A 23,285-nucleotide genomic window follows, 5' to 3' on the forward strand; every position below is an offset into this window, starting at 1 on the left:
GGAAGGCCAAATCCATAGACTTTGGCTCCGATCACAAATACTGCACGTCGCACTAACTTCATCCCCCTCCTCGGTCACTGTTTCAGGTTGAACCAGGCTGGTTGACCCCCCCCCACCCGCCCCCTCCAAGTTGAGCACAATATGTAAGGTCTGGTCTGACCAGGGCACAGTACAGTTTGATCATTACTTCCTCTGACTTGAATCACATAGCCAGGATAGTAGAATACAACACCTTTATTGGATATCTGAATGGTGCTCTGCATTGGCTGGACATGTTGAGTATTAAGTCTATTGAGACTCCAAGTTCTCTTTCAATTTCACCTTTAGCTAGCTCAACACCATTCACAAAGTAAATATGTTGCCCATTTTTCCTTCCAACATGCAACACTTTACACTTGCCTGCATTAACTTTCATGTCATTGTTTGTTTTGCTCATTCTGTACTTTCTGGGCTGCCTCCTTCAATTCCATTACCCCTCCTAGTTTCGTATCATCTGCAAATGTAACTAATTTGCATTTAGTTTCAAAATCCACTGAGCCCTGGGTACACCTTCCCCACCCTGAAATTAGCCCTCTAATCAGTACACATTATTTCTACCCTTCTGCTAGTTTATTACCCAGACCTAGATTTTGCCCTTAATCCCCACACCTTTTGAGCTTAATTAGTATTCTGTGTGGAACTTTATCAAATGCCTTTTGAAAATCTAAATAGATAACGTCGTAGGGTTCACCACCTTAGTACAGTAGCCCAAATCTTGGCAGAGCTGGAGCAGCAGTTTTAGTGTATTGCGATAATTCTTTTCCCCCCCCCAGTTCACACAAAAGACAATAATGCTGATCATTTTTATGGTTTTGAATTAGATTGTCAGTCCAATTCAGCTTTCAAAAACAGAACTAAACAGAAACCACATTGGTTAAATTGACAGATACCAAACTATGGAAAACCAGAGGTAAATCGTACACCTCGTCTTGCACAGCCTTTAACTTCGCTTGTTATAACATTCTTTTCACCAAGCTCAGACAACACAGTTTCGGCAGCAATGTCATTGAATGATTTTGCAGTTACTTAAGAAGTAGGTCAGGCAAAACATCTACTTCTTCAAGTCAATGTCCAAGAGATTCACAAGTTTCAGCTGAGATGTGAAAATAAAACAGCAGAGAAGAAATTGTTTGATTTGTTGTGATTCATCAGCGGGACTACATACATTTTTGTATTTAAAGCTCATCACAGCCCAGTAAAAGTAGTACTTATGGTGAACTGCAGAAATAAATTAATCATACACTTTTTTAAATGGCTAACAACTAAATGAAAGAACATCACCCGCAAATATTTTGTGGATGCTTTTCAAATACTGGCATGCTACAAAAGCAATAGGGCAAGCAAACAACCTGTGAAAATGGACTAAGGCACAAGGAAAATAAAGTAAAATGGCAACTGCCCACTTCATCGTGCACCATTCTCTGGCCAAGAGGACAGTCAACCTGCTCCTACTCCTCTGGCAATGTCAATTTACAAACTAACTATGACTAGGTAATTAACAGCAGAGGAGGTTAATTCACTCCCAATTTCACTTTATACATGCAGTTTGGAAGTATGCCAGACTGAACTGTTGAATTCCGCAGTGAGATGCCTGAAAATGTGGAGGGGGCTGAGTCAACTTACTGGAAATAACAGTCCATGAAAAGCTGAGTTCAAATCCAGTAGAGACTGACAAAATGGAAATCTATTACATTTGTCAAGTGAGTAGAGGAAGTACTGCAGTACAAACTACCCATTATTTTCTTACAAGTTCCTGTTCCTGGGACTAGGGACAGGGTCACTGGCAAGGCTTGGAAGCTAAGCAGAGCCAGGCCTGGTTAGTACCTGGAGGGGTGACCATCAGGGAAGACCAGGTGCAGAAGGTCACGGAAGGAGCCCCGAGGAGGGGCGGCTGGTGAGAAGGTCACGGAAGGAGCCCCGGGAGGGGCGGCTGGTGAGCAGGCCCGGGCGTTGGGCTGAAGATTGTCGGACAGGAGGAATGGTGGAAATGGAATGGCGGCGCGCACAGACGCAGCGGCTTTGCTTCTCCCAGGACGGTGCTATTTACGTTTAATGTTAATGTTATTTGTACTGGACTCATGGGAGCTTGCAAGATCACATTTCGTTGTTCATGTACTTGTACAATGACAATAAAGTTGAATTATAATTATCTTATTCAGAAAGGTCATAAGGATGGCTATGAGTTAATTAAACAAAAGTTCACATTGGTGAGTAATTGGAATCTCCAGAGAGTTTGGCTTAAGACACTGTACCTGATCTGGGAGTGTTTAATCTTGATATTAAGTGTACTAAGTGAAAAAAAAGATCGGCACCAACATATCTCACACCTTGATGATCGCCCACTCTGACCAAGTACATTTTACATATATAAAAATATCTTGTAGCATTAATGATCAGCATACAAATTGCATTACATAATTCAAAGGCTAATTAATTCCTTCAGCGGGTCCACAGACACTGCAAGACACCATGGGCTAATACTGCAGAAAACTTGCAGTATTTGATGACTACAGCAATAGATTAAAGAATTAGTACAAAGAACTCATCGAGAGGTGCTGCTTGAGAACCAATATTTTTTAATCACGCTCTTTAGCACTGTTGCCTCACAGCGCCAGGGACCCGGGTTCGAATCCGGCCTCGGGCGACTGTCTGTGTGGAGTTTGCACATTCTCCCCGTGTTTGCGTGGGTTTTCTCCGGGTGCTCCGGTTTCCTCCCACAGTCCAAAGATGTGCGGGTTAGGTTGATTGGCTATGATAAATTGACCCTTAGTGTTAGGGGGATTAAATACGTGGGGTTACGGGGATCGGGTGGGATATGTGTCGGTGCAGGCTCGATGGGCCGAAATGGCCTCTATCTGCACTGTGGGGTTTCTGTGATTTCTGTGAATCTGTGATTTAACCACGTCAAATATTCCCTACTACTAGGAATGCTTTGTCCCAGAGGCTTGAGCACAAAAATCGAGAGTGACACTCCAGTGCCGTACTGAGGGAGTGCTGCACTGTCTGAGGTGCCATCTTTCAGATTGCGGCGTTAAACCGAGGCCCTGACTGCCTTCTCTGGTGGATGTAAAAGATTCCATGGCACTATTTCAAAAAAGAGCAGGGGAGTTCTCCCCAGTGTCCTGGCCAATATTTATTCCTCAACCAGTATCACTAAAAAACAAATTATCTGGTCATTACACATTGCTGTTTGTGGGAGCTTGCTGTGCACAAATTGGTTGCCAGGTCTCCTACATTACAACAGTGACTACATTTCAAAAGTTCTTCATTGGCTGTAAAACACTTTGGGACATCCTGAGGTCATGAAAGGAGCTATATAAATATGTCTTTCTTTTTATTCCCAATTGGGCTCCTGTGTACAATGGGTGTTAGACAAAACCCCCTGCAGTACAAACTTTTACAGGATTGCACAGCAAATACTTAAGGAGCAGAGATCCAATCCTAATTACTAATACACAGTTTAAAATTACAGTAAAAGTATGACTATCCCAATCTAGATATCTTAAGGTGCATTCACTTTGTACCAATGCTGCAGTAATGTCCGAATTACTGACAAATAACCTCTCTGGCACTGGAAATTTACTTTTCTTTGTCTCTTATTTCTCTTAATCCCATCTTTCTTTCCCTCTCTTTATTTCACTTTTGCACATGATTCGGCACTGAATTAAATATTCTAACTTATACTTCTTGGTTTAGACACTGTATGGCTCAGTAAGGATTCTTCAATCTGATTGGTTAAGGAGACACATCTGTTCACACAGGTCCCAGATCCCCTGTAGAGGGCGCCACACTTAAATAGACTTCTAATTACTGCAAGTCGCAGTGCAAAAGCCCACAGAAAGTCTGTGGGAAAGTGTAAATGTAATGATCAGCGAGCGCCGTTCGTTCACCACTGACAGCAAAATCCGGGCCATTATTCCTCCATAACCTGTGTAAATATATTCAATAACTGTCTCATTGTTTGTTGCTTTAACATCAAATCAAGAACACTGTACAGTGCAGGATTTAAAAAAGCTTAATTGTCAGTTAAGTTCCACAATAATTATAGCCTCAAAACTTTCAACAAATCACCATATTAGTCTATACATCTACGCAGACATTAGTCTCAGGGCTGTCACCTTGGACTAAATCTTAAATTGCGAGTTTATCTGGGGAACTGCCTACCCACAAAAATATAAACATGGTTAAAAGTAGCAAGCAACATCCATCACAGGGGCCCGAAAATAGCTAGATTTTATTAATACACTATTCCTGTCCTCTTTTCCGTCTTTTTCTATCCTTCTCTCTTCACGGTCCACCTAGCTGTGGGGTTTACAGGTTTTCTCTTCCATGTGTAACGACAGTGAAAGCACTCAAGTCTGCAGAACCTATAGATTCCATAGGGGACTTTGCCAACTTCTATACAGCAATCAATTAGGAAAGCAAATGATTATGTTGGCCTTTATTACAAGAGGATTTGAGTATAAGAGGAAAGACTTCTTACTGCAATTATATAGGGCCCTGGTGAGACCACACTTGGAATATTGCGTACAGTTCTGGTCTCCTTACCGAAGGAAGGGTATACTTGCCATAGAAGGAGTGCAATGAAGGTTCACCAGACTGGTTCCTGGGATGGGGAGGGACTGTCCTACGAGGAGAGATTGAGTAGGCTAGGCCTATATTCTCTGGAGTTTAGAAGAATGAGAGGTGCTCTCATTAAAACATAAAAAATTCTTACAGTGCTTGACAGGGTAGATGCAGGGAGGATGTTTCCCCTGGCTGGGGAGTCTAGAACCAGGGGTGACAGTCTCAGAATAAGGGGTCGGCCATTTAGGACTGAGATGAGGAGAATGTCTTCACTCAGAGGGTGGTGAATCTTTGGAATTCTCTACCCCAGAGGGCTGTGGAGGCTCAGTCGTTGAGTATATTCAAGTCAGAGATCGCTGGATTTTTGAATATTAAGGGAATCAACGGATATGGGGGATAGTACAGGATGGTGGAGATGAGGTAGAAGATGAGCCATGATCTAATTGAATGGTGGAGCAGGCTCAAAGGGCCAAATGACCTATTCCTGCTCCTATTTCTTATGTTCTTATAATCTCCATTGTCATCCCTTGGTCTCCAGTGCCAGGAATTACCAGTCAAAACAGACAGGAACCTGATCTCCTGCTTGTCAGAGTCATAATGGCACAGGAGGCCGCCATTTGGCCCATTGGGCCCATGCCGGCTCTCTGTAGAGCAATCCAGTCAGTCCCATTCCCCCACTCTATCCCCGTAGCCCTGCAAGTTTATTTCCCTCAAGTGCCTATCCAGTCTCCCCTTGAAAACATTGAGTGTCTCCGCTTCCACCACTTCCGTCGGCAGTGAATTCCACTCGCTGCATAAAAAAAATTTTCCTCACGTCCCCCCTGTATCTCTTGCCCAAAACCTTAAATCTATGTTCCCTAGTCCTTGTACCATCAACTAGTAGGAACAGCCTTTCCCCATCTAGCCTATCCAAACCAGTTATAATCGTGTACACCTCTATCAAATCAACCATCAAACTCCTTTGCTCTAATGAAAACAAATCCAGCTTCTCCAACCTGTCCTTGTAGCTAAGAGCCCCCATCCCCGGAACCATTCTGGTAAATCTCCTCTGTACCCTCTCAGGGGCCTTCACATCCTTCCTAAAGTGTGGTGACCAGAACTGGACGCAATACTCCAGTTGTGGCCTAACCAGCGCTTTATAAAGGCTCAGCATAACTTCTCTACTTTTGTACTCAATATCTCCATTTATGAAGCCCAAGATCCCATATGCTTTGTTAACTACTCTCAATATGTCCTGCCATCTTCAGGGACCTATGCACATTAACTCCCAGGTCCCTCTATCCCCGCACACTCTTTAAAACTGTGCCATTAAGTGTATATTGCCTCTCCTTGATCCTTCTGCCAAAATACATCACCTCACACTTCTCTATTAAATTCCATCTGCCACTTGTCTGCCCATTCTGCTAGCCTTTCTATGTCCTGTTGCAGTCGATTGGTATCATCACTGTTTGCTACACCCCCAGGTTTGGTGTAATCAGTAAATTTAAAAATTCTACTCTGTATTCCAATATCCAGGTCATTTATATATATCAAAAAAATGCTGAGACACTTGGGGAACACCACTGTCTACCATACTCCAGTCTGAAAAACAGCCATTTATGACAACTGTTTTCTGTCCTTAAGCCAATTCCTTATCCAAGCTGCCACTGACCCACATGAGCCTCAATTTTGTTAACCAGCCTTCTATGTGGCACTTTGTCAAACGCCTTCCGAGAATCCATGTAGAAAACATCTATTGCATTCCCTTCATCAATTCTCTGTTACTTCATCAAAAAATTCAATTAGATTAGTCAAACACGATCTGCCTTTTACAAATCTGTGTTGGCTCTCCTTAATTAGCTTAAACCGCTCCAAATGCCCGTTAATTTTTTCCTTGATTATGGTTTCTAAAACTTTACCCACCACTGATGTTAAACTGATCGGCTTGTAGTTACTAGGATTGTCTTTACACCCTTTCTTGAACAATGGTGTCACATTTGCCACTTTCCAATCCTCAGGCACTTCCCCAGCATCTAGGGAAGATTGGAAAATTATAGCAAGCCCACACCCTATCTCCTCCCCAATTCCCTTAGCAACCTGGGATGCAAGCCGTCTGGACCAGATGACTTGTCCACTCTAAGCATACCCAGCCTTTCTAGTACACCCTGTCTATCAATTTACACCCCTTCCATTGCTTCTACCTTATCCACTTCTACTGATATTTTATCAGCATTAACCTCCTTAGTAAACACCGATACAAAGTACTCATTGAGTATGGCCTTGCCCTGCGCCTCTAAGCATATATCACTTTCTTTGTCTCTAATAGGCCTTACCCCGCCTCTTCCTACCCACTTACTGTTTACATGCCGGTAGAAGATTTTGGGGTTCCCTTTTATGTTAACCGGCATTCTACTCTCATATTCGCTCTCTGCCAATCTTATTTTCATCTCCACATCCCCTCTCAACTTATTGTATTTGGTCTGGTTCGCCCTTGAAGAATTCACCTGACATGCATCATACACCCTCTTTTTTTGTTTCATCATCTTCTCTATCTCCCTCGTCATCCAAGGAGCCCTTGCTTTGGTTCCCTTACCCTTCCCTCTTGTTGGAATGTACATAGCCTGTACTTGGAACATCTCCTCCTTAAAGATCACCCATTGTTCCGTTACAGTTTTTCCTGTCGGTCTTTGGTTCCATTTTACCCTGGCTAGATCCTTTTGCATCCCATTGAAGTTAGCCCTATTCCAGTTTAGAAGTTCCACTCTAGATTGTTCCTTGCTCCTCTCCATTGCTAATCTAAATCTTATGATCCGATGATCACTCGTACCCAAAGTGTTCTCCCACAGACACTTGGTCAACCTGGCCCACCTCATTCCCCAGCACCAGTTGGGCCAAGAACATATTGAACAAGGAAATTTTCCTGAACACATTTCAGAAATTCCTCCCCCTCCTTTCCCTTTAACCTAGCATTATCCCAATCGATATTTGGGTAATTAAAGTCCCCCAATATCACCACACTATAGCTCTTGAATATCTCTGCGATTTCCCTGCAGATTTACCCCTCTACCTCCCTCTTACTATTTGGAGGCCTATAGAATACCCCCAATAGTGTAATCATACCTTTTTTGCTCCTCAACTCTAACCAAATGGATTCTGTCCCAGTCCCCTCAAGAACATCCTCCCTTTCCAATACTACAATGTCTTCCTTAATCAGCACGGCCACCCCACCTCCCTTTTTTTCTTCCCTATCTTTTCTGAACACCTTGTACCCTTGAATATTAAGTGCCCAGTCCTCACCATTTTTAAACCATGTTTCCATTATTGCCACAACATCATATTGCCACATGGCTAATTGTGTTTGTAACTCACCAACCTTATTCACCACACTGTGCGTTTATGTACATGCATTCTAAACCCATTCTTGAATTTTTCGTAGTCTTTCTTGGTCTGCTCCTATCTAATATGGTACTACTACCGTCTCTAGTACTATCTTCTCTAGTACTATCCAACACACTCACTCTTTGGGCTGGATTTTCATTGAGGAGGCAGGACTACAACTTTCGGGGTTGTAGTCCCACCTCCACCGCCCAGCGGGCTCAGCAGGCAAATTAAGGGCAACTCGGCAACAGGTGACGTCACAGATTGATATTTCATCTGTCAAGACCTTTTGACAGATGAAATACCAGCGTTTCACAGCTGTTTGAAGCTGTCAAACACTGATAATCTGTACTCCAAGTTAATTCCTTCCTCTCAGGATGATTTAGAGATCTCTCCAGAACAGAAAGTTGAATGCTGCAATTTTTGACAGATCGCGGCCATTCTGCTTTCTGTGCCGGTGAGATGAGGGACTCCCGAGACCTGAAGAAAGGAAGGCTGTGAAGGTAAGTAAAACTTCTTTAAACACACTTACCTCTGCACTCACGCACCCATCACTCACTTGAACACCGGACATCTCGACCCCTCCGAGCCCTTCAGTCCGACGGCCCGCCTCACTAACTTGGCGTGATTTGGAGCCGTCGGGAATCCCACACTTCCGAGAATGAAAATAGGGATTAGGCTAAAAACTGCCTGTTAACTGCAGTTAATTGGCACTAATCCCCTTCCCGCCTCGGGGAGGCGGGTCCCAGTGCAGGTCGGGTACCCGCCTCCTTTGAAACTGGCATGGAGGCGGGTTGGGGGCGGGATGAGTTCGTACCCCCTGATTTCGGGATTTTAACCCCCCACACGCCTCCAATCCCACCTCCACGGCCCAATGAAAATCCTACCCTTTGTGTCTCCCAAATATGGGAGAGTTGATAGACTTGACTATTAGGTGCAAATTAATGGAAATGTTGAATTAAACTTTTAATGTGCCTGCGACATGCACTCATAGTCCACAAAGTTTCCAGTGTTTAGTCAAGTACAAATAGAGGAGCAGCATGCATCTCTTTAGTTGGTTAGACCCACATGGTTTCCCTTTTAGACTCCATGGAGAAGTTCACATCACCATTACATTCAAGAGGTTCTTAACGGATCATCAGTTGAAAGGAAACAAACTTCATAGCTGTAACTAACTAGAACATCCTGTGACTCAGTTTTTAACCAGAACAGGTGTTCACTACAATATTTTGTTAAGCCATTTCTGATTTTCTATTAAAACATGCTATAACAATTCCCCAGTTATACATTGTTTTAACTTTTATAAAACTAGTGGATTTCAATCTCGTGGCATTGCTTATAGATAACCAAAATCACCCAGCTCACAGAGATAAACGCACACTCCTTAGCTATGCCTTGTGGTACAATTACCAACAGACGAGCCTCGGAAAGACACAATATATATAATATAGCACATCCGTCTATAAATATAAAATATCCATCCCCAGAATAGAGGTTTAAAAGAAAGATTATATGGCCTTTTTTAGTTCATTTCTTATGTTCCTATATTCCAGACAACTAAGTGGAACATTTTGCCATAGCAGAGCAGTAGGAGAAAACCATACTCTCCATATGGTTAAACTTGAAATACATTGGCAGCAACCATGAAAAAGGCCTGGATCATTTACCTCTCCCTGCTCGACTACCTTTTCTTGTTGTGTGACAGAAGCATTTTGAATGATTACAAAGTATTTACAGCACAGAAACGGCCCATTTGGCCCAACAGGTCCATGCCAGTGTTTCTCCTCTCATCCCTCTTCATCTAACCCCATCAATGTATCCTTCTGTTCCTTTCTCGCTCATGTGCTTATCTAGCTTCCCTTTAAATGCATCTATGCTAATTACCGCAACTACTCCTTACGGTAGCGAGTTCCAGATTCTAACTACTCTCTGGGAAAAGAAGTTGCTCCTGAATACCCTATTGGATTTATTAGTAACTATCTTATATTTATGGAATTTAGTTCTGGCCTTGTCCACAAGTGGAAACTTCTCTACGTCTACCCTATCAAACCCTTCATAATCCTGAAGACCTCTATCAGGTCATCCTGCCGTTTTCTCTTTTCTAGAGAATCAGCCCCAGCCTGTTCAATCTGTCCCACTAGGTATAACCTCTCAGCTCTGTTACCATTCTAGTAAATCTTCTTTTAACCTTCTCCAGTGCCTCTCTATCCTTTTTATAATATGGAGACCAAGTGTGGTCTAACTAAGGTTATATACAAGTTTAACATAACTTCTCTGCTTTTCAATTCGATCTCTCTAGAAATGAACCCCAGTGCTGTGTATGCTTTTTTGAAATGGCCTTATTAACCTGCGTCACTACTTCTAGTGATTTGTGTATCGGTGCCCTAGATCCCTCTGCTCCTCTACCCCATGATGCAGACATGTTTAAAAAAAAAATGAAAAAACAAGATTAAAAAATGATACTGGCGAACTACTACAAGGTTACCTTTCTCTAGTGGCTGAGCAAATCAATCATCATTGTTCAAATATTTACAAAGTCAACCAAGCTTCAAGGAACACTTAGTATAAGGTAGGCATAGCTGACCAGTACATCTAGTACTCCATTTTGTTGTTGTTGATAAAACAGACATATAATGGCATCATTGTTAGGCTGATCTACAATTAATTTATAAATAGTTTATCAGAATTACCAAACTTGCATTTACAGGCAAATAAAAATATATCCTTGCTTCAAAAAACAATATTACAATGGCCCTGATTTTGCGGTAAGAATTACGATGAGGTTACCAGCGCTCACCTTTGTTAAGTAGTAAATTGGACCGCAACTTCCAGCGTCCGCACATGCGCAGTTAAATGCAGAAATCAGGAAACTGCTGTCCAAGTTGCCCTGCTCCTCCAGAAGCTTCACTATACCGGTATCTCACTGAGAGACTCTGCATTCAAATACATGAAGGGCATGAAGTTGCAATACTTACCCACTAGATACCCACTAAACATGCCAGTAAAAGTTAGGGCTTGTCCATTCAAGTGTAAGTGAATTTTAAAGGCGTGATTACTGCCAAACAACCTCTCCGGCACTGAAAATTTACTTTTAAAAGTGTTGAGTGTCATTCCGTCAGATTTTAATTATTGTTGGAAATTTTTTAAATTTTAAATACATTTTGTTTTACTTTTTGTTTCTGTCTCTTATCTCTCTATTTTAATCCCATCTTTCTTTCCCTCTTTTTATTTTGATTTCTATACAGGATTTGGCATTGAATTAAATATTCTAACTTATACTTCCTGGTTTAGATCTGCATGTCTCAGTAAGGATTCTTCAATCTGATTGGTTAAGGAGACACGCTGTTGCTTGCCCTGTTCACACAGGTCCCAGATCCCCTGTAGAGGGTGCCGCACTGTTTTGGATTACTAATAACTACTCATCACAGTGCAAAAGCCCACAGGAGGTCTATGGGCAAGTAGAAGTGTAATGAATGGCTAGTGCTGTTGGTTTGCTGCTGACCGCTAAATCAGGGCCATTATGTGGTATTAAAGTTCACAAATGTAAAATTTATGCTCGTTTTGGTATTTTCCCCAAAATCGTGCAATCTTAAAACTTTTTTTTAATATATACACACACATACAAATGTGTATCGTAGGAAGTGTGTGTCAAAGAACAGTTAACGATCGTGTTAATTTTAATTAGATGTTTTCTGAGCCACAAAGAAACTTGCAAAAATTATAATCTACAACAGAAATCAACTGGGAGGCTGAGCAGATAAGTTCCAAGGATGTTGGTTGGCTCAATATGTAGAATCACTGCATTGTGTGGTACTGAGTCGCATACGCCAAGAAGGTTGTAGATTCAATCTCTGTTGTGATTCAGTGTACTTTATTGTGTCACTTTAATTCTCCACCCCACTCCCACTCTGACCTCGGCCTCCTACACTGTTCCAATGAAGCTCGAGGAACAGCACCTCATCTTTCTATTAGACACTTTACAGCCTTCCGGACTCGACATTGAGTTCAACAATTTCAGATCATAACCTCGGCCCCATTTTTTTCAGACCGCAGCGGTTGCTGATGATTGATATTCCCATTTACACCTCCTCTAGATCCATCTTCTGTTGCTTTACTTGTCCCATTACCATCTCATTTCACCTTGCACCATCATCCCTTTTGTCATTTAATCTCTCCTGCCTTCCACACATCACAGACCACTCCTTTTGTTCCTTCCACCTCACCCCACCCTCTGTACTTGCTTAAAACCTGTTACATCTCTAACTTTTTCCAGTTCCGACGGAAGGTCATTGACCTGAAACGTTAACTGATTCTTTCTCCACAGATGCTGCCTGACCTACTGAGTTCCAGATTTCCAGCATCCGCAGTATTTTGCTTTTGTTGTGCTTCTAACTGATCTCATTCACAACAGTAAATAACTTGAGTATCCCCGGGCTAGAATGAAAACATATCTAAAGTTCCAGATACTATGGCTGTGAATTCCCATGAAATCATACCCTGGCGTAAGTTATGGCTAACATGAGACACCATTTAAAAGATGCTGAGCTGCACTGATGTAACAGCAAAAGCAAACATTATTTGCGATCAACAGAATCAGAAATTGTTGCAGAATTGAAGGTCATCTGGTCATCTCCCACCCATTGCTGACACTGGCTCTTCAATTGGAGCCATCTATTCCAATCCTATTTTTCTTGCTCTTTCCCCCTGTCCTTTTATATTCTTACTTTTCAAATACTGATCCAATTCTCTTCAATTGTTTCAATAGTCCTTTGTGGTAAACTATTTAATGTTCAAATAATGTGAAAAAAAATTCTAACATCCACTTTTGATATTCTAGTAAGTTTATATGGCCTTGTTATCAATTCGCCAACCAGTGGATACAAAGTTTCACTATTTTTACCCTCTCAAAATCTTTCATAATTCTGAGAATCTCTATTCGATCCCCCATGACATTTGTTCTCGACTGTGGTCTAGCCAATGTATTATACAAATTCAACATCACTTCCTTGCTTTTGTACTCAATTACTCTATACATAAAACATAGAATCCTATTTGCCATTTCTAACTGAACTCCCACCTTTCAAAATCTTTATATCCACATTATTAGATCGCTCTGTTTCTCCACTCTGTCAATAATCTTAATACAAAAGCAAAATACTGCAGATGCTGGAAATCTGAAATAAAAACAGAAAATGTTGGAAATACTCAGCAGGTCAGGCAGCATCTGTGGGGAGAGAGAAACAGAGTTAACGTTTCAAGTCAATGACCTTTTGTCAGAACTGGAAAAAGTTAGATATAACAGATTTTAAACAAGTGCCGGGGCAGGGAAAGGGAGAGGGGAGGAAAGAACAAAAGGGAAGGTCTGTGATAGGGTGACAAAACGTATGATAGTACAAAGCAAAAGGAGATGGTAATAGGACAAGTAAAGAAACAAAAGATGAGTCTAGAAGAGGTGCAAGAGGTGTCTAGAATGGCAGAATCATCAACAGCTGCCATGTGAAAAAATAGGGGCCGAGGTTATGATCTGAAATTGTTAAACTCGATGTTGAGTCCAGAAGGCTGTAAAGTGCCTAATCGAAAGATGAGGTGCTGTTCCTCGAGCTTACGTTGAACTTCGTTGCAACAGTGTAAGAGGTCGAGGACAGAGAGGTCAGAGTGGGAGTGGAGTGGAGAATTAAAGTGACAGGCAACCGGAAGCTCAGGATCATGCTTATGGACCGAACTGAGGTGTTCCGCAAAGCGGTCATCCAATCTGTGTTTGGTCTCCCCAATGTAGAGGAGACCACATCGTAAGCAGCGAATACAGTATACTAAATTGCAAGTACAACAAGTAAATCACTATTTCACCTGGAAGGAGTGTTTGGGGCCCTAGACAGTGGGAAGGGAGGAGGTAAAAGGGCAGGTGTTGCATCTCTTGCGCTTAGAAACATAGAAGATAGGAGCAGGAGTAGGCTATTCGGCCCCTCGAGCCTGCTCCGCCATTCAATGAGATCATGGCTGATCATCCAAATTCAGTACCCTGTCCCTGCTTTCTCCCCATATCCCTTTAGCCTTGAGAAATATATCCAACTCCTTCTTGAATTTATTTAATGAATTGGCCTCTACTGCCTTCTGTGGTAGAGAATGCCACAGGTTCACCACTCTCTGGGTGAAGAAATTTCTCCTCATTTCTGTCGTAAATGGCCTACCCTTTATCCTTAGACTGTGACCCCTGGTTCTGGAATCCCCGACCATCGGGAACATCTTCCTGCATCTAGTCTGTCCAGTCCTGTCAGAATTTTATAAGTTTCAATGAGATCCCCTCTCATTCTTCTAAACTCCAGCGAGTATAAGCCCAATCGACCCAATCTCTCCTCATACATCATTCCTGCCATCCCAGGTATCAGCCTGGTGAATCTTCGCTGAACTCCCTCCATGGCAAGAACATCCTTCCTCAGATAAGGCGACCAAAACTGCACACAATGCTCAAGATGTGGTCTCACCAAGGCCCTGTACAACTGCAGCAAGACATCCTTGTTCCTGTACTCAAACCCTCTCGCTATGAAGGCCAACATACCATTTGCCTTCTTAACCGCCTGCTGCACCTGCATGCTTACCTTCAGCGACTGGTGCACAAGGACACCCAGGTCTCATTGCACTTCCCCTTCTCCCAATCTATTGCCATTCAGATAATAATCTGCCTTCCTGTTTTTGACACCAAAGTGGATAGCCTTGCATTTATCCACGTTATATTGCATCTGCCATGCTTCTGCCCAATCACCCAACCTGTCCAAATCATACTGGAGTTTCTCGGCATCCTCCTCACAGCACACATGCCCACCTAGCTTTGTGTCGTCTGCAAACTTGGAGATATTACATCTAGCTTGCACAGGAAGGTGCCGTGTGAAGAGGAGGGGCTGTTGGGGGTGATTGAGGAGTGGACCAGGGTGTCGCGGAGAGAACGGTCCCTTCGGAATGCTGAAAGGGGAGGGGGTGATGTGTTCAGTAGTGGGATCACGCTGGAGGTGCTGGAAATGGCAGAGGATGATCCATTGAATGTGGAGGCTGGTGGTGTGAAAGGTGAGGACAAGGGGAACCCTATCGTGGCTTCAGGGAAGGAGGGGAAGGGGTGAGAGCAGAAGTGCAGGAAATGGAACAGACACGGTCGAGGGCCATGTCAACCATGGTAGAGGGGAATCCTCGGTTGAGGAAAAAGGAAGACATATCAGAAGCACTAGTATGGAACGTGGCATCGTCAGAGCAGATGCGACGGAGGCCGAGAAATTGGAAGACTGTAATAGTGTCCTTATAGGAAGCGGGGTGGGAGGAAGTATAGTCCAGGTAGCTGTGGGAGTCAGTGGACTTATTGTGGATGTTTGTCGATAGAATATCCCAGAAATGGAGACAGAGAAGTCAAGGAATGGAAGTGAAGAGTCAGAGATGGACCATGTGAAGGTGAGGGAAGGGTGGAAATTGGAAGTAAAGTGAATGAAATGTTCTAGTTCAGGGTGAGAGCAGGAAACAGCACCGATACTGTCATCAATCAATGTACTGGAAAAAGGAGGTAAGATAAGCCAAGTAGGACTGGAACAAAGAATGTTCCACCTACCCCACTAAAAGGAAGGCATAGCTGGGACCCATGCGGGAAAAGGTCAGCGACCTGAAACGTTAACTCTGTTTCTCTCTCCACAGATGCTGCCTGACCTGTTGAATATTTTCTGTCAATAATCTTACCATTCCAGGTTTACTTCCTTTCACTGTTCTTCTCAAACTGTATTGTGTCCTCCTGCAATCTACCTCAGTTTGCTATTTGGGCACCCCCAATTTGGTTATCATCAGCAAACTTTGATATTATTCCTCTTGTACCCATGTTCAAATCTTTTAAATGAATGGAAAACAAGAGTGGTTCTAACAGAGATCCCTGAGACACACCATTAGCCACATCCAGCTGAACTGAAAAACATCTATTTACCCCTACTCTCGGCTTTCTATTGGCTAGTCATATCCCTAGCCAAGCATTTTTAAAATTTTCACAAGTCTCTTATCTGGCAACTTATCAAATGCCTTCTGTAAAGCCATATACAATACCCACAATGCTCCCTTTATCTATACACGCTGATTTCCTCAAACAATTCAATTAAATTAGTCAAACATGACCGGCCCTTCATAAAATCATTGACTATCCAATGTCTTCCTAAGTGTTTACTGCCTCGCCTAGCTCTTTCAAAATGGCTGTGTCCATTCTTTTCTTCCTCGATGAAGCTCAAGATGCTTCCTACATTAAAAACATTACTTAAATGCAAGTCATCACTGTTATTCAATAGACTCTAGAAGTTTACCTGAAATAAGTCTAACTGACCTATGCTAACTCCTGCCAACCGCCCTCCATAGTCTGGGATGCCAATAACACTTTTTTTTTAAAGTTTCTTTTTGAATATTTATCTCCAGTAGTGGGTCATCCGCATCCTTCTCCGGTATTCCTATAGTCCCACTTTCATTTTCCTCTGTACATGGGCTATGATTTCTACAAAAAAGGAAAAAAAAGGAAATTTGGACAAAGAAAGGAGCTTAAAGTAAGAATCAGGTATGCATTTCAGGACTTTAAAATAAATATTTTTGTAATGGGATATCATGTCCACAGGGAAATTGGAGGAAAAATTAGCTGAATATAAATGCTTCACGAAGGAAACTGTAGATGCAAATGAAGCATAAAATGAATCATTCTGCCAAGGAGGGAACCGCACACCTACTTCCATATAGGGCACAGGAACAGATACAATGATTGCTGGAAGTTTCAGGTGTACCTTAAATAGTGTCTCGGGTACAACGGTGCTACTCACTCCCATAAATAGTCTCAGCATCTTGTGTTCAGGAGTGTGCCCATACTGCCCAACATTTAACTATAAGAGGGATTGCAGTGAAGATTCACCAGAGTGATACCTGGGATGGCAGGAATGATGTATGAAGAGAGATTGGGTTGATTAGGCTTATATTCGCTAGAGTTTAGAAGAATGAGAGGGGATCTCATTGAAACTTATAAAATTCTAACAGGACTAGACAGACTAGATGCAGGAAGGATGTTCCCGATGGTCGGGGAGTCCAGAACCAGGGGTCACAGTCTAAGGATAAGGGGTAAGCCATTTAGGACTGAGATGAGGAGGAATTTCTTCACCCAGAGAGTGGTGAACCTGTGGAATTCTCTACCACAGAAGACAGTTGAGGCCAATTCATTAAATATATTCAAGAAGGAGTTAGATATATTTCTTAAGGCTAAGGGGATCAAGGGATATGGGGAGAAAGCGGGGACAGGGTACTGAATTTGGATGATCAGCCATGATCTCATTAAATGGTGGAACAGGCTCGAGGGGCCGAATGGCCTACTCCTGCTCCTATCTTCTGTGTTTCTATGTTTCTATAAAATAACATAACTCAGGGTGTAACAATAGAAGCAGCTTATGATCCAAAATGGGCATCATGTTTCACACATGCCCTCACACACTATTTTCCAATCTTTCCAAAGGCAGACTGAAACATTTAGTGAGACGAGGTCAGATACAAATAGTTAAACTGCTTCATTTTACGGCCAGCAAGTAACAGTTTCAATTTGCTCTCACCTTGATTAAACTAACTGCATAATTCTCCTCAAGAAGAAAACAAAATGAACTATCCCTAACTGCAGGCTCACTTGACTTTTTCATGGTCAGCCTTTTGATCCTGACTGGCTGAGCTTGAAATGAGCAAGTTTCCTCTCATTTGACCAGGCGTTCCCCCACCACCACGACCTAACTCACTGACTGCCCATGTGTCTCATTGCCCCTTTTCTCTGTAGTTCGCCAGTGAGAGAGCTGTCCCTGACACCTTTCCCAATCAGCAATTTGCCAGTCGGCTAATCGATAGAAGCGGATACGTCCCTTTCCCACCCCCCCGCCCCACCCCACACACGCCATTTCCTGCTATTCTCAAAATGAATAAAGGACATCCTGGCTTGATGAGACATTTGATGTCCATTGTACAAGGTTAAAATAGACTGCAAGCTGTGATATTCTGTAAGCTGGCCCGTCTGACCTTAATACACATCTGTGGTGCACTTTTTGTTTAAAAAGATAAAAACACCTATGTGAATTTGTTTTGTTTTGTTTTAAAACACACAAACATACCATATTCCCAAATCCTTTCCATGCAGAAATAAAATTTCAAAATATGACACTGATGGACAATCAAAGCCACTTGACAAAAGTAATGTTGGCATATCTGCTGGCCATCAGTGTAAAGCCTGTACCTTACTTCTGCTTCCACTGAGAATTACTCTTCAAAAAAATGGTAGCGGTTAACACATTGCAAGCACTTCCGTCAAGAGTTATATTCTCCTTAAATTCTGGTGTAACTTTTTCCTTATCTGGCAAAATACAGTAGAAATGTGTGTCCAATATATAAAGATAAATCGCTTATTCTGGCAAAAAAATCAGGTCTACTGCATTGTCTAGTAATAAGCCACTCAAAAAGGTGTGATAATGTTAGAAAAATTGGTCTCTGTGTTCCATGAGCAATAATTTTCTAATTTGTCTCAGGTATTATTTTTCTTTACCAATTCAGAAATATGGGACAAAAAAAAACATGGGCTCTGAGCACAATGGTTATTGAACGCAAGAAATGCCCCAAGCTTTTAAATTTAAAATTGATACAACTTCAAATGTTGCCCTATCAACGGTATGGATTTAAATGTTGTTTCATCAGTATTAAATGTGGTTTGAATTTGCTTTGTGATTTTAATTCAAATGTACTTTTCAATTAGTAGTTAACAGTGTTAGTGCCCCACATATTAAATAGAGAGAGTCTGTCCATAAATCTCAATTATCAGAAGCATACAAAGCAGATACATGGGGAGATAAGGGAGGTAGGGAAAATGTCCTACGCAGAATTGAAGAAAAAAAATCTTAAGGGTTTATCCACAATTAAAGGTTGAAGCTCTTTACCTGATGTCCCCAGTAGATTTTTGAAACACAACGTTCTCCCTAATGAAGTCTCTGTAGGTCTGTGAAGAACTGAAGGGACGGGGAGATTGATATGATGCAACACTCCCGCTGCCCCAATTTCGCACGATGAAGTGTTGATGAGAGCTGTCGCTGAAACAGGAGAGAAAAAACATGGGAGAAAGATAGATAGTGGAAGATGATATGAAATCAGAACAAGCCTTAGGACGATTTTGAAGGGCAGAGATCCAAAAGAAAGAGGAAAGAGACATAATTTAGTCGACAGAAATAGACATCAGTTTAAAGAGAGGGGAAAAAGGTTTTTTTAATCCAGTAAAAGAGAGAAAATACATGAGGAAAATATCGTTGTTCAATCTGCTTCGTAGGGTAGAGGGAGGAGAAGTAAAAAAAAACTGTATGCTTGTGATAATGTTGGCAATTCCAGACAGCCCCTACATGAACTAACTTATTCAGAGTTTTTGGGGTTTTTGTCTGTTCCGTTGCTATAGGAAGCTACAACATGGTGGTGTACCCAAAATTCAAAAGATTCCCGTTGCAGTATAAATCCAAGGACCCTAATTCTAATGAAGGAATCATGCGCCAATGTAACTGCAATGATGGTTTAGCGATGACTAATGAATACTTACAAAACTAGCCGTAGTGTTGCAGTGGTGGGGAGCTCAAATCAGGATGACTGGCCTTAATTCCATGTCTGCCTACAGAAGGTATACTTATTTGACATTCTTGCATTGCCTACTTTGTTGCACAAAACTAGGGCACAATTTTGTCCTATAAATGTTCTTGAGTTTGTGCATTACATCTTGCTGTTAGAAATCTGTAGACAGTAAACTCAATTTATGTAATCAAAATGTAACAGTGCTGGAGCCCAACCTTGTGAAAATGTTTTGCTAGAGTGCTTTGCAGATTACGTATTCTTGGTCTCTTCATTATAATGTTTGTTGCAGCTTGGTTTTTTTTGGTGTATTTTGAATGCAATTCACACTGAATTTACAAAAAACTCAAATGCATTATCACGTAGAATCTAAAAGCTGCGCTCCGAAAGCTTGTGATTTCAAATAAAGCTGTTGGACTATAACCTGGTGTTGTGTGATTTCTTACATCTGTCCACCCCAGTCCAACACCGGCATCTCCACACCATAGTTTAAGTTATAGGTAGATTAAATTAAATATTTAACTGTAACACAAACCACAAGTATTGGAGGTAAAAAGCAACATCTCCTTCCCCCCTGCACCAAATTTCCACTCTCTCCAAACTCCCAACATTAACACTCTGTTTAGGTGCACTCCATTTAAGACCACTGTGAGATATTGTTTACCTTTATAGACCTTTGAGCCACACCCAAGTTACAAGTGCTGACTCAGCTTCCTGCTCGCAGTAATTAGCACCTATTCTGGTAATCATGACAGCTGATTGGCAGTTAACAGCCACTGACAGGCAGTTTCTGTTAACTACTTGCAGTTTATGTTACAGTTTTTAAAGTTCTAAGTTAAATTCAAACCAAGTTACACTCAAAATGTTAAACTCAATTTCAGCTTGACACCTAATACTCACCCAGTACTTACCAGAGACTTCTACTCTCTAAAATTCACAACTTGAACACTCTGTTTAGATGCACTCAGTTTAAGACCACTCTGTGCAGATCACTATTTGTATTTTGGATTTTAACCATTATACTATCACTTAAAGTACAACACTATGTTGATCATGGTGTTTTTATATTAACTATTTTAGAGATACTGGATAAAATAGGTGAATAGACGAGGTCCTTTGAAAATTCACCTTCCATTCCTTGCTGTCACACTAATCTCTCCGTAGTTTATGATTACCCCTATTGCTAAAATCCAGCACAATACTTTAATTTTACTTTAATAAATGAAACATATTTCAACCTGCACCAATATCTAGTGGAATGTCACTGGTTTCAACGAGGAAATCTAACTCACTGTTTACTGACTATATACTGTACAAGCGTTCAGTGCCCGTCGGGGAATTCTGCTTGATCATCTATCAGTCGCAGATGACATTCTGAACAGCTCTTACTTTGCTCTTGTGGTTCACGACATCTGAATCCTCCTGTTTTAAGGAGGCTATTGAAGGAGAAAGAGGTAACATAGTGGACTGGTCTAAAGGAGAGGGTCTAGATTGTAGTAGCGAGATGGCGGAGTTGTAATATGTGGAGAGAGAAATTCAGGCAGCATTTAAAGAGAGCTCTGGAGTCTGGACAGGACAAGGGTGTGGCTAACAGATTCAGCATGAGTAGGAGAGAGAGAGAGGGTTGAATTGGCCTGTAGTTCAGGAGGGAAATAGGCAGTCGCTAAGATGTGAAATTTGAATCTCAACTCAGGTTCTCTGATGTTGCAAGCCAACAGGCTCACCCTGAGCAGGTAGCCAGGGACTAAGGTGCAGGGTTTTGGGTGAAAACTGAACAAGATGGCTTTAGTCTTGCTGCTGTTCAGTTGAAGGAGATTGTTGCTCATCCAAGACTTGATGTCAGCTATACAGTAACATAGCAGAGAGGTGGTCAAGGAGTTCAAGGTGCTGGCAGAGAGGAGATCTGTATGTTGTCAGCATATATTTGAAAGCTAATCCCATGCATTTAAATGATGTCACCAGGAGGCAGCATGTCGATGAGGAAAAGGAGGGCAAGGATGAAACTTTGGGACATAACGGAGGTGATAGTGCAGAGGCATATGATAATTGCAAGAGATGTGCTGGCATCATTGGGACAGGCAGAAATGGAACCAGGCTAGGGCAGTGCCATGGAGGAGGAGAAATAGTGGAGGAGGATGGATCTGTCAAACACTGCAAAGATGTCAAGAAAGGTTAGGAGGAATGGTGCACTGTGGTCAGAACCACAAAGGGTGCCACTGATGACTTTGTCCAGGGTGATTTCCATGCTTTGAGGGTGGATGTAAACCAAATTGAAGGGATTCGAAGAGAGATGGGCATGGAGCAAAGCATGTTCAAAGACTGAAGGTAGTGAGATTGGGATGTACGGTGGTAGTTGGATCAGATGGAAGAATCAGCAGTGGGCTTTTTGAGGAGGAGTGATGACAGCACTTCAACAGGAGGCCTTTAAAAACTCTCAGTTGGGTTTAACACAGTTGCCAATCATAAACACGAGACCGCTCTCGCATCAAAAGCCGCATGGTCAAAAAATACAAAGAATCAGTAGCAAAAATTGTAGAAAATAAATTACAACAAAACATTTATTTCCCAAGACTATAATTTTAACAGCTGTACTGTCATTGCGAACTCCAACAGTTTACAGCACAAAGCTCTCCATATAACTTTTCAGTGATGACAATCCCTTAAGCAATTTGAGCTCAGTGTACTGAGACTGGACACAGAGTACAACCCAATAACCTTACTGCCAAAAAATAAACTAACCATCCCACAACTTGCCCATCATGGTCAATTAATAAAGTTAAGTTTTCCAATACAGAAACCCATTTAAAATATTTTTCTTATAGAACAATCTTTACCGTAAAAAGCAAATTACATGGCCGGCACAAAGAATTAAGGCTAAATTTTAGTTTATTGATTTAAGATTTTGGGAATAAAATAATATTTTTACTTAATTAGCACACAAAAACTGCAGGAAGAAGGTACACACTAACAGTAAGGGAAAGATGAATCAAAGTGCACAGTTAAAATGACAAGATTACTGAAATTTTATTCAAAAAAGGTGGTAGAGAGAAAACGGGGAATTACAGACCAGTAAGCCTGACATCGGTAGTGGGGAAAATGCTAGAGTCCATTATAAAAGATGTAATAGCAGAGCACTTGGAAAACAGTGACAGGATCGGACAAAGTCAACATGGATTTACAAAAGGTAAATCGTGCTTGACTAATCTACTGGAATTTTTTGAGGATGTAACTAGTAAAATAGATAAGGGAGAACCAGTGGATGTGGTGTATTTGGACTTTCAGAAGGCTTTCGATAAGGTCCCGCATTAGAGATTAGCGTGTAAAGTTAAGGCACATGGGATTGGGGGCAAGGTATTGACTTGGATAGAGAACTGGTTGGCAGATAGAAAGCAAAGAGTTGGAATAAACGGGTCTTTTTCCGAGTGGCAGGCAGTGGCTAGTGGGGTAGCGCAGGGATCGGTCCTTGGACCCCAGCTATTCACAATATATATTAATGATCCAGACAAGGGATCTAGATGTAATATCTCCACATTTGCAGACGACAAAGCTGGGTGGGCGTGTGTGCTGTGAGGAGGATGCCGAGAAACTACAGGATGATTTGGACAGGTTGGGTGATTGGGCAGAAGCATGGCAGATGCAATATAACGTGGATAAATGCGAGGTTATCCACTTTGGTGTCAAAAACAGGAAGGCAGATTATT

At 41.9% G+C, this 23,285-nt stretch overlaps 1 protein-coding gene across 6 annotated transcripts in view; it reads right to left on the reverse strand.

The window, feature by feature from the left end:
* The window catches only part of ppp4r4 (protein phosphatase 4, regulatory subunit 4), a 176,567-nt gene that overhangs the window by 107,153 nt on the left and 46,129 nt on the right, over positions 1-23,285 (reverse strand). For 5 of the 6 annotated variants that reach the window (XM_086002766.1, XM_086002770.1, XM_086002768.1 and 2 more), the window contains exon 3: positions 18,915-19,064. The exons of the other annotated variant lie outside the window; for it this stretch is intronic. In XM_086002766.1, coding sequence (XP_085858892.1) covers positions 18,915-19,064 — 150 coding nt within the window. The remainder of the gene's footprint in view (positions 1-18,914; positions 19,065-23,285) is intronic. 6 annotated transcript variants of the gene reach the window in all.

This window comes from Somniosus microcephalus, chromosome 12, assembly GCF_052327205.1.
Source record: "Somniosus microcephalus isolate GS21.2 chromosome 12, FLI_Smic_1.0, whole genome shotgun sequence".
Classification (NCBI taxonomy): Eukaryota; Metazoa; Chordata; class Chondrichthyes; order Squaliformes; family Somniosidae; genus Somniosus; species Somniosus microcephalus.